The sequence below is a fragment of the Rattus norvegicus genome, chromosome 8, assembly GCF_021556685.1.
Source record: "Rattus norvegicus strain SHRSP/BbbUtx chromosome 8, alternate assembly SHRSP_T2T, whole genome shotgun sequence".
Classification (NCBI taxonomy): Eukaryota; Metazoa; Chordata; class Mammalia; order Rodentia; family Muridae; genus Rattus; species Rattus norvegicus.
Genome location: NC_141541.1, coordinates 94,463,708 through 94,478,695, shown reverse-complemented (window position 1 = coordinate 94,478,695; position 14,988 = coordinate 94,463,708). Strand labels below are relative to the sequence as shown.

The following is a 14,988-nucleotide window of genomic DNA, read 5'->3' as shown; positions in this document are numbered from 1 at the left end:
GTCTTTTTTATCCTCAAACAACATGTAGCTAAATTAGGAATCTTATCATTAGTATTTTTATCTGTTTCATTTTTTTTTAAAGACTTATTTTACGTATGTGAGTACACTGTAGCTGTCTTCAGACACATCAGAAGAAGGCATCGGATCCCATTATAGATAGTTGTGAGCCACCATGTGGTTGCTGAGAATTTAACTCAGGACTTGTGGAAAAGCAGTCACTTCTCTTAACTGCTGAGCCATCTCTCCAGCCTCATCTATTTGATTTAAAAAAAAAACTTATTGTTGCATTTTTTGTACTATATACTCATCAAAATAACTTCTAATGTATATTGTTTGTAAATATCGCTTTTATTTCCTCAGAGGAAAGGATGAGGTGAGACCTGTACCCAAGCTGTTCAAATACAGCCCAGAGTGTTTCCTTCTCTGTTTAACCATCTCAACCTAGGTCTAGGCCTGGAAGCTTCTAGTCTCTGAACAATCTAATCTTCTAATCTAACTAATTCAGTATGGCTTCTCTTGGCCTCTGACTGAATTGCTCCGCTTGGCCTCATCCTAACTTTGGCAGTATGTTCTAATCTTGGGCTCCTTCTCATTCTCTGGCTCATTCTGTCTTCACCTTTGTCTAACTTCTCTCTGCTCCCTGTCTCTGAAACTATCCTGGTAAAACTGCCATACATACTCAACAGACCCCCTCAATTAGATGTCACTTACAAACATGGCTGCTTCCTTCGACAAACTAAGCTAACCTTCATTCTTAGGGACTAAAGTTGTGCGCTAAGGATGTCTGTACTCCTGCCAGGTCGCACTGTAGTCCAGACATGTCTGGTTCCAGCCTGATCACACAGACCTAGAGGGTCTTTGGATGTGATCCCCTGCTAGAGCAGCCATGTTACTGGATTAAAATTCCTCTACAATTGATAGTGTAATATCTATTTTTTGTAGCTAAGTTGTTTTAAGGGCCCTATTTAAGACATCTTGATAAATTTCCGAGCATAATTCCAGCAATTCCAGTTTTGTCTACAAAAGGGATAGTATTAGTCCTTCCCCATATCTGCCCCAACTTCTGTAAGAGCCTCACTTACCCCTTTCTCTCCATGTAGGGAAAGCTAAAGAGTTAAAGCACCAGTTGGCCCCAGCCTTATCCTGTCTTACCTCTGTAACCTTGCCTGGCAGCATTGCTAATCTGTTGAGCGTTGGAGGGTTCTTTGATTTTCTTCTGAGAGGTTACTAGTCATAAGTCTTTATTTAGGGCTTCATTTAAAGAGTTGTCATGTGTCCTAGATTTTGGACTTTGCCTGCTTTAGATTTTCATGGTGGTGTGGGTGTCCATTGGCTATGAGAAGCTGGCCATTTGCTCTTAGACTGTCTTATTATTAGAGACTTATCGACCATTGATAGATAACTAATAGTGAGTGAAGTTCACTGCTAAAACTTTTCTACCAAAAAGTTCTTCCCAAACTGTTTAGTATTCTCCTCAAGCATGTCCTTTTCTGTGGCCTTGCAATTCTCCTATCAGAGGAAATGGGTGCAGGACGAGGCCTCATTGAGGGGCTTCATGTCAGCTCCCTCGTGTACACCAGAGTACTTCAGGTGTCCCATATTGGCAAAGGACACTCTAGTCCTGAATTCAGGCTCAGGGAGTTCGCATCTGCTAAAACTTGAGCATTTTGTATCAAGTGCCAAAGTAAATTGCTCAGTAAATGTACACCCACACCGCTACACTGTCAGTCCTTGACTGCCGAACATAGGACGCCTTGGCAGAGACTGCCTACATAAAGCTACAATAGAGGCAGCAAGTCGAAGTATCATGGCTTTCACCGCTTTATTCCACCATGTGATAGAATGCCAACGGCTTTATGCTTATAGGATTCTGCCACATCTGTTGCAGTGTACTTTAAATGGTTTCATTTGTAGTATTGGGGTGAGCCTAGGGCCTCACACATGATAGGCCAGAACTCCCTGGTGAGCTATACTTAGTGTTTTTTAATCTTGGGCACTGGATTTTGCTCAAGATGAATTCAAACTTGCAATCCTAGTGAGGAGGTAGGATTGCAGTGAAGAGTCACGACCCCTTGTGCCATTGTTTTATTATATCGCTCTTTACTCGTGGGTTGGGAAGAACTTGCTTTGATTTTTCTTACTGTTATGGAGCCTAGTAGAATCCCAAAGTTGTATGGGTTGAGTGACACACTAACTTCAAAGTTTTTAGAGCAAATATCTTCTGAGTGTATAATATATGCCAAAAATTCCATGCATTAGAGACTTTATAGACATTACAGACATTGTCGTGAACATGACTGGGCTCTTATTTTTAATTAAGTTTTTTTTACTAATATGGGGAGATAGGCAAAAATAAAATAATTAAATATAAACAGGAAAGAGCTTTTAAAATATTGTAGTGTTAGGTTTTTGCACATAACAGAGACCAGTGGTAGTAACATAAGCAAAAAGATCTTAAGATGATGTCAGATACCTATAGAAGAAACATCTAGGACATCCAAGTGACCTCAGACCTATAAACAGAAACTACTTTTCAAACCAATATAGAATAGCTATAAACATGATAATTGATCTCAAATTTTATCTTCATCTAAATCCCAGTAATGGTAGTTTTTACCTTACACTGGTTAGGACTATACAGTTAAGAGGAAAACAGATGTTAGTGTTTTCAGTAGCATTAGTGCTCTGTAATGAGATGATGTATAAAGTCCATCTGTTACCCGTAGAAGACTATCATGAAATTCTCAGGCTCTTAAGGCTGCTATAGACTATTTTGTAAATTACACATTTGGGGGTTATGTATGGAAAGAGTGATCTTAAATAAGTGGTACAGACTCTGCTCAACATACGTACCTTTAGCATTCAAGACAAATATATTAGAAAGGAAGGAAGTCCCCAAGGGGGTCCTAGAGAAGAAGGTCTAGAGTCTTGTGTTATGTTGAGAGGCCACTGCATCAGATCTTGCAGACACATGTGATCAGTAAGGTCTAGTAGGAATACATGACAAGCTAGACTCCGGGGATCTGAATTCCCAAGCTCTCCTTTGTTTTGTATATAGTTTGGAGTATTATGCGCCTCAGTCTGCCTTTCTTGTTCTTGTAAGACCATGGCAGGTGAGACAGGGCACTGATCATCACATTTCAGGAGACAAACGCTGGCTACTGCTGCCTTTGCTGTGAAATCTTTGCAACCCTTACCTTTATAGACGTGAAATAGACTATAAAAAGCTAGTGTGTCTGTAAAGTGTTTTACTGCACGTATATAGGTGTAGATTGATTCTAGGCAATCAGATATACTTCTTCTGGTTTGTTTGAAATTACAGTAACAAAATACTTGAGATAAATCGCCTTGTGATGAGGAAATTGGATTTTGGTTTGTGTTTTGGAGGCTTCCCAGCATTTGTCATTGGTCCTATTGCTTCGAGTCTGTGATAGATAGTGCAGCGTATCATGGCCAGGAGACTGGGGTGGAGCATTCTGCTCACCTTGTCATGTTTGCAGGGCAGCAAAGAGGAAGAAACGCGCACTGTAGCTCCTTCAGTCATGCGGGACAGTGATGGGAGGGTACCTATTGGCCCTACCTGTCAGTTCTTCCACTGCCCAGCAGCGCCTGCCGCACACGGAGACTTGGACTGGTGGAGAGCTAATTTACCTTGAAAAGCTGTCGTGTCTACTTCTGATTTAAGTGTTACCTTGGGGCTGGAGAAATGGCTCAGCAGTTAGAGTGCGTGCTGCACTGTAGGGGACTGGAGTTCAACTCCCAGCACCCACATTGGGAGTCTCACAAGAACTGGTAATTCCAGCTCTAGGGGATCTGATGTCCACTTCTTGTGTCAGTGGGCATCTGTACACACACACACACACACACACACACACACACACACACACCCCAAAACCAAAATTTTAGAATGTTATTTCTTTCTTCGTCTACCAATAATTGAGCATTTGATATTTTTTACTTCCTTTGTCTGTGGCTATGAGAGATAATGGTTATTTTCTGTTTTCAATGTGTTTATAGGGTTGATCATTTGATTTTGATATTTAAGAGTAGATGTTACTGATTTGGAGTAAATTGATAATAATGTACTTTTTTTCTTAGCATGGTGTTAGCTTGTATATGCAAGATAAAGAAGGATTGTCACCTTTGGATCTTCTCATGAAGGACAGGCCAGCTCACGTTGTGTTTAAGAACACTGGTAAGAACATTCCTCAAACATAGTCTAGCAAGGTGCAGCTTTGAAACTCTTTTTTTTTTTTTTTTTTTTTTTTTGGTTCTTTTTTTCGGAGCTGGGGATCGAACTCAGGGCCTTGCGCTTCCTAGGCAAGCGCTCTACCACTGAGCTAAATCCCCAACCCCAGCTTTGAAACTCTTAATAGAATTCTATTTTGATTAAAATATTGAGCATTTATTTGTTTGATTATGTACAAAGAACTTTTACTTTCATGTTTTGTTTTTTTTAATTTGTTTATTCACAAACTTTGTTTTGTCTTTTTAAAATTGTATGTCTGTAAAAGTTAAAATACAGCCCAAAGGGTTGGCATTTTGTAATTTTTACTAGTTTAAAGTCATAATGTACACTCAGAAAACAACATCAGCATCTGAAGTAAATGAAAACAAAGAATAATTGAAGTAACTATTTTAACCACACATTTAAAACTTAAAAAAAAACAGTCTATTTAGTGTCTTTGAGTGTGTGTCTGAGTTTGTATGAATGTGGGCACGCTTAGGTAATACAGTACTTGCGTGAGGTCAGAGAATGGCCGTGGGTGTTGGCTCTGGCCTTTCACCTGTTTGAGATAGCACCTCTTTTTTCTTTTGCTACCTCTGCCAGATTAACTTCTGCAGGCTTCTAGAATTCTCTTGCCTTTAATTCCTGTCGCTTTGTGGGAGTTCTGGGATTGCTGATGCTTACTCCATATCTGGCGTTTACATGGTCTCTGGGGATTTGAACTTAGGTCCTTACAGTTGTGTGGCAAGCACACCATCTTTTGCTCACCACTTCCAGTTTCTTTGCCCTTTCCGTTTGGAAATGTGAATTTACAGGAAAGGAGAGGAGAACTAAATGGGAGTAGTGTGTAGTTTGTATCTAAGCTAAGTGAGAACACAGTCATCCCCCCATTCACACTACATTGTACATGACGTTCAAAATTTCAGTCTTCCAGAATAAAAATCAAGACTTGTCACAGACTTTCCTCTGATTAAATTTTATATCAGTTTGTATTGGTCATTGTGATTTTGTATGTCAAGAGTGAACTGTGAAAGTTAGTGTTAGGCTGTGTGTGTTAATTCAGACCTGTAATCCCAGTACTTATGAGGTGGTGTCAGAGGTTGAGACCGTGACCTGTTACGTAATGCATTCAGAGGCCATCCTGCACTCTGGAAATCCTGTCTCAATCCCTCGAATCCCCTAAAAAACGTCAGTGTTTGAATAGTAACATATAGTACCAGTGAGAGTATGCTCACGTTTATAATCGTGGGCATAAGCCGGAGTTCTGGACTTAGAGTTTCTTGGAAACAAGGTAGACATGGCAGGCGGCGGTTCACTGAGGTTCCCTGTTAGCTCTCAGTGAGGACGCGAGGGAGGAGCAAATGCTGTGACTGCTCACATCAGATGCAGGCTTTAACTAGGATTTTGATGTTTTGGGGAGAATTTTCTAGAATTATAGATTGTGTTAATAGTTTCATATTTATACAGTACTACAGTTGTTCTAAGTGTTTGGATGGAATCATGTTTCAGGTAAACTGATGATTTTTATGTATCTGTAATTAGGCTAAGGTGTAATTCCTTTAAACCTTAACAGTATAAGAAATATCTTCATTTTTATTTCAGATCCCACAGAAGTCTATACTTGGGGAGATAATACAAACTTCACTCTGGGCCACGGAAGCCAGAACAGCAAACACCATCCGGAGCTGCTGGACCTGTTTTCCAGGAGCAGGGTTTACGTCAAGCAGGTATTTTCAGGGGCATCTGTGTACTTTGAGAGAGAAGGCAAGCTTTGTATTTCATAATTTGGATTTTGCACATTTTTATTCTTTTGAAGGTCTAGTGATGTGATCCATTAGGAATTCCTATTTCTGTATTTTTTCTTACTGTAAAAACCTTAGTCATATCAGGACTGTAAGGTACCTTGGACATATGAAATGTTTGAAAGAGTTACTAGGGCATTTTTTTCTCAAATGCATGTGTTTCATGTTGCTGTAATTTCTCCTGTATGGTCCTGAGTTCCTAAACATGAGTGGCTGTGCACTTTGAGCTGGTAACTTGTGAAGCTTTGCTGAGTGACCTGTTTTATTTTCACAGACTGTGTCACCATCAGGATGTGCCTGCTCTCTGGTGCTCTCTGTGTGTTACTGTTGCTCTCTGGTGTTCTGTGTGTGTCAGAGCTGCTCTCTGGTGCTCTCTGTGTGTTACTGTTGCTCTCTGGTGTTCTGTGTGTGTTACTGTAGCTCTCTGGTGTTCTATGTGTGTGTTACTGCTGCTCTCTGGTGTTCTGTGTGTGTTACTGTAGCTCTCTGGTGTTCTATGTGTGTGTTACTGCTGCTCTCTGGTGCTCTCTGTGTGTTACTGTTGCTCTCTGGTGTTCTGTGTGTGTCAGAGCTGCTCTCTGGTGCTCTCTGTGTTTTACTGTTGCTCTCTGGTGTTCTGTGTGTGTTACTGTAGCTCTCTGGTGTTCTATGTGTGTGTTACTGCTGCTCTCTGGTGTTCTGTGTGTGTTACTGTAGCTCTCTGGTGTTCTATGTGTGTGTTACTGTAGCTCTCTGGTGTTCTGTGTGTGTGTTACTGCTGCTCTCTGGTGTTCTGTGTGTGTTACTGTAGCTCTCTGGTGTTCTATGTGTGTGTTACTGCTGCTCTCTGGTGTTCTGTGTGTGTTACTGTTGCTCTCTGGTGTTCTGTGTGTGTTACTGCTGCTCTCTGGTGTTCTGTGTGTGTTACTGCTGCTCTCTGGTATTCTATGTGTGTGTTACTGCTGCTCTCTGGTGTTCTGTGTGTGTTACTGCTGCTCTCTGGTGTTCTATGTGTGTGTTACTGCTGCTCTCTGGTGTTCTATGTGTGTGTTACTGCTGCTCTCTGGTATTCTATGTGTGTGTTACTGCTGCTCTCTGGTGTTCTATGTGTGTGTTACTGCTGCTCTCTGGTGTTCTGTGTGTGTTACTGTAGCTCTCTGGTGTTCTATGTGTGTGTTACTGCTGCTCTCTGGTGTTCTGTGTGTGTTACTGCTGCTCTCTGGTATTCTATGTGTGTGTTACTGCTGCTCTCTGGTGCTCTCTGTGTTTTACTGTTGCTCTCTGGTGTTCTGTGTGTGTTACTGTAGCTCTCTGGTGTTCTATGTGTGTGTTACTGCTGCTCTCTGGTGTTCTGTGTGTGTTACTGTTGCTCTCTGGTGTTCTGTGTGTGTTACTGCTGCTCTCTGGTATTCTATGTGTGTGTTACTGCTGCTCTCTGGTGTTCTGTGTGTGTTACTGCTGCTCTCTGGTATTCTATGTGTGTGTTACTGCTGCTCTCTGGTGTTCTGTGTGTGTTACTGCTGCTCTCTGGTGTTCTATGTGTGTGTTACTGCTGCTCTCTGGTGTTCTGTGTGTGTTACTGCTGCTCTCTGGTGTTCTATGTGTGTGTTACTGCTGCTCTCTGGTGTTCTGTGTGTGTTACTGCTGCTCTCTGGTATTCTATGTGTGTGTTACTGCTGCTCTCTGGTGTTCTATGTGTGTGTTACTGCTGCTCTCTGGTGTTCTGTGTGTGTTACTGTAGCTCTCTGGTGTTCTATGTGTGTGTTACTGCTGCTCTCTGGTGTTCTGTGTGTGTTACTGTAGCTCTCTGGTGTTCTATGTGTGTGTTACTGCTGCTCTCTGGTGTTCTGTGTGTGTTACTGTAGCTCTCTGGTGTTCTATGTGTGTGTTACTGCTGCTCTCTGGTGTTCTGTGTGTGTTACTGTAGCTCTCTGGTGTTCTATGTGTGTGTTACTGCTGCTCTCTGGTGTTCTGTGTGTGTTACTGTAGCTCTCTGGTGTTCTATGTGTGTGTTACTGCTGCTCTCTGGTGTTCTGTGTGTGTTACTGTAGCTCTCTGGTGTTCTATGTGTGTGTTATTGCTGCTCTCTGGTGTTCTGTGTGTGTTACTGTAGCTCTCTGGTGTTCTATGTGTGTGTTACTGCTGCTCTCTGGTGTTCTGTGTGTGTTACTGCTGCTCTCTGGTGTTCTGTGTGTGTTACTGTAGCTCTCTGGTGTTCTATGTGTGTGTTACTGCTGCTCTCTGGTGTTCTGTGTGTGTTACTGTAGCTCTCTGGTGTTCTGTGTGTGTGTTACTGCTGCTCTCTGGTGTTCTGTGTGTGTTACTGTAGCTCTCTGGTGTTCTATGTGTGTGTTACTGCTGCTCTCTGGTGTTCTGTGTGTGTTACTGTAGCTCTCTGGTGTTCTGTGTGTGTTACTGTAGCTCTCTGGTGTTCTGTGTGTGTTACTGTAGCTCTCTGGTGTTCTGTGTGTGTTACTGCTGCTCTCTGTGCTCTCTGTGTGTTACTGTTTTTAATGTTACTCTGTTCTTCAGTTTCGTTTTCATTTTACACTACGCAGTCTTGAAAAGTATTTAAATTTTACAAGTTGAAGTTTATTTTTGCTACTTACTCTGTCCTCATTTTAATGCTAAGATATTTACAGTTCACATCATGTAAGTTCATCTTTGACTTATGAGCTATGTTAATCTTTCTGTACTATTAAAAAAAGCCTGGGATTTATTGCAAGGAGGAAGGATTTATTTGGATCAGAGTTGTGGAGTCCATGTTTAGTTGGCTCTGTGGTTTGGCCCTGGTGAACTAGCATAGCCTGTCCGAGACAGTGGTAAAGAACACTGCTCACCTAACAGCAGCCAGCCAAGGGCAAGTATGAAGGAAAGACTGGGGAGGGCATTCCCCTAATGATCTTTCACTTCTTACTAGCCTCCCCTGTTAAGTTTCTACCACCGTCCTGTGACACCAACCTGAGGACCAAGTCTTTTATACAAGATCCTTTGGGGGACTGCCATGCTCCTGCCAGGCCTCTTTCTAGCTCTCCTGTGGATAGTGACCTCAGTGTCTAACTTGATTCCTTAGTGCTGCTCTTTCCCGTGCTGGTATTCACTTTTTATCTTTGTTCTTACTAGTTTTTATATTGTATTAAACTAAATAGTTTAGCTGATTCATCCTTGGGAAAACCACTCTCAGTAACTTAGAATGTGAGGTCTTTTCTATTCCATAATTTCATTTACTTTCTCAGTGAGTGAGTCCGTGTGTGTGTGTGTGTGTGTTTGTGTGTGTGTGTGTGTGTGTGTGTGTGTGTGTGTGTGTGTGTGTGTCTGCTTGACCCAAAATAGGAGCCAAAGGTCATTACAGACCCTTAGCCCATATTTGAAGATGGAACTCTCAGTTTTTAAACTTACCGTGCAAGCTCAGCTTGCCTGTGACAGTTCTGGTTTTGATGTTTCTTCTGGTGTAATTGTTAATGCCATCCTATTTAACTAAAAAATAAATAAATAAAAGTAGATGGTAAATGATGTGAACACTATATTAAGCCTCAGTGTAATAGCACAGAGACTACACTCTTTTTAATTTGAAAGTCATGATATGATGGGTCATAACTAGCAAGTTTTTCTTTTTTTTAATGAAAAAAGTTAATTATAGAGAATGTTTAATTTTGAAAGGCCAGGAATCAGAGCTTTTATAGGAGTGGGAAGAGACTAATGAATTTAAGAATGATATGTCGGTGTCCTAAAGAAAGCTCTCTTTAAACCTGAAGAAACTTACAATAATGAAAGGGTGGAAATCCTGAGCCTGGTGTCAGAGTCGATAGTAAACGTGAGGGAGATGAGCCGACAGAGCAGGAGTGGAAGGAAAGTGTACACTGCATAGTCCCCACGCAAGCAGTGCTGAGGACACATTAACTTGAGTTGTTCCTCCAGGGTTCCATATGGGGCCGGCCATCCCTCCTCAGTTTCCTGTTGAAGAGCACAAAATGGTAATCCATCCGCAGCTGTTGCTGACTGACCGTTTAGGACAATGCTTTTCCACCTTCCTGATGCTGTGACCCTTTAATATAGTTCCTCATGTTGTGGTGATCCCCAGCCATAAAATTATTTTGTTGCTACTTTGTAACTGTAATTTTGCTACTGTTATGAATCATAGTTTAAATATGTGTTATTCAGGATATCTGACATGGGACCGTGAAGTGGTTGAGACCCATAGGTTGAAAACTACTGATTTAGAGTATTGGAAAAATATTTTTCCTTTTCTGAGGTTTTTTGTGGTAGAGTTAGATTTTGTGGCTTGAGTAGGGAACTTTGGCAAGCAGTTAGGAAATAATGGGACCCTTAAGGGAGGGACCTAGAGTATGAGTCTATCTAATGGTCCTATTGTATGTGCAGTATAAAAAACTGATTCTACTCTACTTGATGCTATGAAGTTTAGAACAATACATTAAAAACCAAAAACTTCACTAATGAGGGGACATAGTTTCCGTGAAGCAATCGAGGATCAAAGAGGTTTATGAGATAGACAAGCTCTGTGGACAGGAGCGTATTCTAAGCTTCAGTCTGGGAAGAAGAAGCTGGATGGCTCCCTGCTGAGCACAGTTAAGCCACTGGAACAAGAGCTGACTGCAGTGTGATACCAAATGAACTGAATGTCATGGGGCAGAGATAAGGCCATTATATGTTCTAGAGAACTAAAGGGAAAAGCCAGGTCTGATTGATTAAAAATACAAAAATGAAAGGTTCTGCTATCATGGATTATCTAGGAATGGAATAATAATATGTAATTGAACCACATATATTTGCTTTGACTCATAGAATAATTTTTTATATATATATTTTAAGTTTAAAACCTTGGGATTAGATTTAGATTTTCTTTTACTTGTGGAATTTGTAGTACAGCTAAATGAGTATTTTATGTTGCTCTTTTTGGACCGACATGTTGTGTTTATAGATGCCTGAGTGTTCATGGGTTTATGTAGCTTACCTTATAATTTTCTTATTTTCCAAAGGATTATGACTTCCTGGAGAAGGATTCTAGGCTTTCTTTCTTTCTTTTTCACGTGTGTGTAACTTGAGAAGGAAGGAGTTGGAGAGTAGTAAGGTAGAGTCATGTAGTGCTACAGTGAGGGCAGCAAATGTGGCCTGTGGGCTAGCCTGTAAGCACAGGATGCTTGAAACTCCTGTGAACTTACTCTTTCTACTTTCTAATGGTACAGTCTGCCCTCCCACACGCTTGCTCCTAGAGGCTCTGAGTGCTAAGTGTGTCAGCAGCTGGTGGAGCCTTGGGACCTGAGAAAGGAAGTTGGAAAGAGAAAGACTTGAAAACGCATAAAATTCTTTAAGGCTTTCTAATGATATTGAAGCTATATTTGATAAAAACAGAGATCAAAAAAGGACATAGTTCTCCCCAACTGTGCATCAGTCAAATGACTGCTGTCTAAAAATACTCTTTCCATGTTTCTGTTTTATTAATAGCATAGATTCTATATGATAATCTTTGTTCTCCATTTTGCACTCTGCTCAATTCTTGTTGTTTGATAACATCATTAAATTGGACAACAAAGGACAATTACGTTTTGTCATTGAGGCCTGCAAGCTTACACTTAATGTTTAATCTCGTACTTGGCTGCTTTTTATGTTCACCTCCCATGTGGATGTTTATACACAGATATTATATAAAGTGAGGCATTTATAGTTCTTATTTTAGAACACTCATAAAGAGAATAGTATAGTGAGCACACTATAAATTATACAATTAACAATATTCTACTTTAAAGAATAAAATAAAAGGATTTTTCTCCAGACTGTTTTAATAACGTAATTCTGCTTTTCCTTAGGTGGTGCTTTGCAAATTTCATTCAGTGTTTCTGTCCCAGCAAGGGCAGGTTTACACCTGTGGCCATGGTCGTGGAGGACGGTTAGGCCATGGAGATGAGCAGACATGTTTGGTAATTGAGTTGTTCCATAGTAGATGTTAGTAAAGCCATGATGAATTAGAAACGTCACTTAGTTCCAACTGTGAGGCCAACATAATCTACAAAATTAACAATAGTTTTAAGAAATCTGTTTCCTATTATATAGCATACAAATTAAAGACTTAGATATACAGTGAAAGTATCTCAGATATCTGACCTACAGGAAATATTGAGTCAGGAAATATATATACAGTATGTGCATGTGTGTATATGTGTATATATACATACACATTTATATACATACATAAACTTATCTATATGTGTATATATAAATTATAGAGTTGAAATTAAAGGTCCGATTAAATATAAAACCTTTTCTCTGAAATAGTAGCTTATTTCCTTAAACTACTTTGTTAAAATATATGTGCTCTAAAAAATGAGCAATATCTTATATATAATTAGAATGTGAGTTTTTATGTTACTAAAACTTAGTGGTAATTGGAAGGAATCTAGTTTATTATATACCAGGCAAAGGTTGATTTGCTTTTTTTTTTTTTTTTTTTTAATGAGAAGACGTCTAGCGTGTTTATCATTTATTAAGAGAAAGCTAGCTCGTTAATAACCTTCACTGCTTGAGGATTTGGTATACTGCTGTTACTTTTAGTATGTCTCACAGTGGTCCTGCGAGCGCAGGGACCATTTATTGACTGCTTTGGTCTCAGATAAGGGAAATGAGGTAAAAAGTTAAAACTTGATTGAAATCAAATAGCTAGTAGGTGACTAAGGGGAGCTTTGAGCCTAGGGCAGGTGGCTCCAGAGAAACAGGATAATGTTCGTTTGCTTCTTCCTTCAGGGGAGTCTGTATTCATGTCTCTCTTCCCTAAAATATCAAATAATGGGGGCTCCTTTTTCCCTGTTCTTGCCTTCTAAATCTACATTTGGGATGCGACACAGGCTTGAAGCACTTGAGTCTCACAGGACCCCTAAGCAGGCGCTGCTACGCCCGGCATTATGAGAGCGACCACTCAGAGTCACAGAAAGGCGGTCCACAGGCACACACGTGCCATGTGATACACACACACACACACACACACACACACACACACACATGAGAGAGAGAGAGAGAGAAGAGAATTTTTAAAAATGTTTTAAAACTCGAATTACTTTATTGAAGTTCACTACTGTCTTTTATCTATTTTGCTCATAAGCCACAAATATAATTTCACTAGCTTACCTGGTCTTAGATAAGATGGAGACTTAAACTCTTGAAGGTATAGTCATAGCATTTTGGATATAATGCCAGAGATTCTATGTGCATTTTTATAAATGGTTCCTACAGACAATTGTATTCTAATGAAGTTGACTTTGTTCCCTAGGTCCCCAGGCTTGTGGAAGGACTGTCTGGTCACAGTTGTTCCCAGGTGGCAGCTGCCAAGGATCACACTGTTGTGTTAACTGAAGATGGATGTGTTTATACATTTGGTCTCAACACGTTCCACCAACTAGGAATTATTCCTCCACCTTCCAGTTGTAATGTACCCAGACAGGTAAGCTTCTGTTTGTAACCAGTTAAGTGTTTGTTTGCTATAAAACATGGATAAAAGTCGTAACTTTTGGAGTAATTACTTAGTTAACTTCATCTTCAGTGACACATACTTTTTTGATCTGACCCATGTGGCTTGCTTGGGCCCCAGACCGTGGCTGGCAGCAGTGAGAATGAAGAAAGGACATACAGTTGTGTGTAGGAAAGCTTGAATCAAGTGGTCACCTGCTTACTCGGATGAGGGTAACCTACTCCACCAGCATCCCAGAGCCTCTGCACGTTTGTTAGGTGCAGCAAAGGGAAAGGCTTAGCTGGTCTTGGTAGGAGGTTTTGTAGGCTAGAGTCTCAGGCTGTAAGTCTGGGAGGGGGAGGAAGCTGCAGTTGCTGATCTGTGCACACACATACTCGGGCGTCTCGGTCAGGTAAGTCTGTGCCACTCCTTGGGGGTGAGGAGTTAGTCTCCCTCTGCATGTCTGTGCCCACGTCAAAGGTGCACTTAGCTAAGGGTCTCCCTCTCTCAGGGCTTCCTATGGTTCCCACTTTTTTCTTTTTCCATGAGAAAATTACAGTACAAATTTGCATTCATTCGAAGTTAAAAATAAAAGCACATTGGACGTTGGGCGTTTGGGGGATTACTTACTAAATTACCACAGAGTTAAGTTTTTTGAAGATTTAAAAAAAATTATGTCTGCATGTGTGTGTCTCTGTGTGTGTGCACCAGAGGGCAGGTACTTTGGACGTCAGAAGAGTCGGCTAGACCTAGAGTCATAGGTGGCTGTGAACAGCCTGACATGGCCCTATGAACTGAACTCACAGCGACAGTCTCCACACAAACTAAATGAGCTCTTAGCCCGTGACCCATTTCACCTGCTGTAGATTTAGCCGTAGTATTAGATACAGAGATGAGCCTGGTTTGAGTTTTCATTTTGTTTTTCTTTTTTTGGTTCTAGGGTTGAAGTCAAGATTCTTACAAGCTAGACAATATTTTTAGTACCTAAGTTTACTACCCTCAACTCTGGAATTTTTTAGTTTGAAACCTAAATGATTATTTTTTTTAAATCAATCAGTATAACATATACCTATGCAAGCAAAGCACTACAAAAGCCTTTGCTTCTTTAATGTGTCTACTCAGATGTCGTCACACATGCTTGCTTAGCTGAGGGTATGTGGTTCAAGGTCCACCGTTCCAGCACATGACCACCATCAGAAGGTGCCCATTCCCCAAATACAGAAACCTTGTCCATGGAAATACTCTAATTAATGCAGAGTTCTCCAAATTAATGTGTAATTAGACTCATCACCTAAGACTGATATTCGCAGTGCACCACACTTTAAGTCTTCTATGTTAAATTCCTTTTTAGCTTAGTCCTCTGATTCTAAAATTATGATTGAATTGACCTTTTTAGTTAGGTATGGAAGGCTTCCTCTCTTCTGGACTGCTAATGGATCAGTAGTATTACTCCAGGAGATTTGTGTGGAGTGTCTGGTTGGATAATTTCAAAAAGATCTTTGTTCTCTAACTTACTGTCAACT

At 40.6% G+C, this 14,988-nt stretch overlaps 1 protein-coding gene across 5 annotated transcripts in view; it reads left to right on the top strand.

Annotated features, from left to right (window-relative positions):
* The window catches only part of Ibtk (inhibitor of Bruton tyrosine kinase), a 73,251-nt gene that overhangs the window by 7,927 nt on the left and 50,336 nt on the right, over window positions 1-14,988 (top strand). For all 5 annotated transcript variants that reach the window (XR_015626659.1, XR_015626658.1, XM_087562235.1 and 2 more), the window contains 4 exon segments: window positions 4,099-4,195; window positions 5,831-5,955; window positions 11,835-11,945; window positions 13,289-13,459. Coding sequence is in view for 2 of the 5 variants with exons in the window: in XM_087562234.1 (XP_087418360.1) it covers window positions 4,099-4,195; window positions 5,831-5,955; window positions 11,835-11,945; window positions 13,289-13,459 (504 nt within the window). In the remaining 3 variants the exon portion in view is untranslated.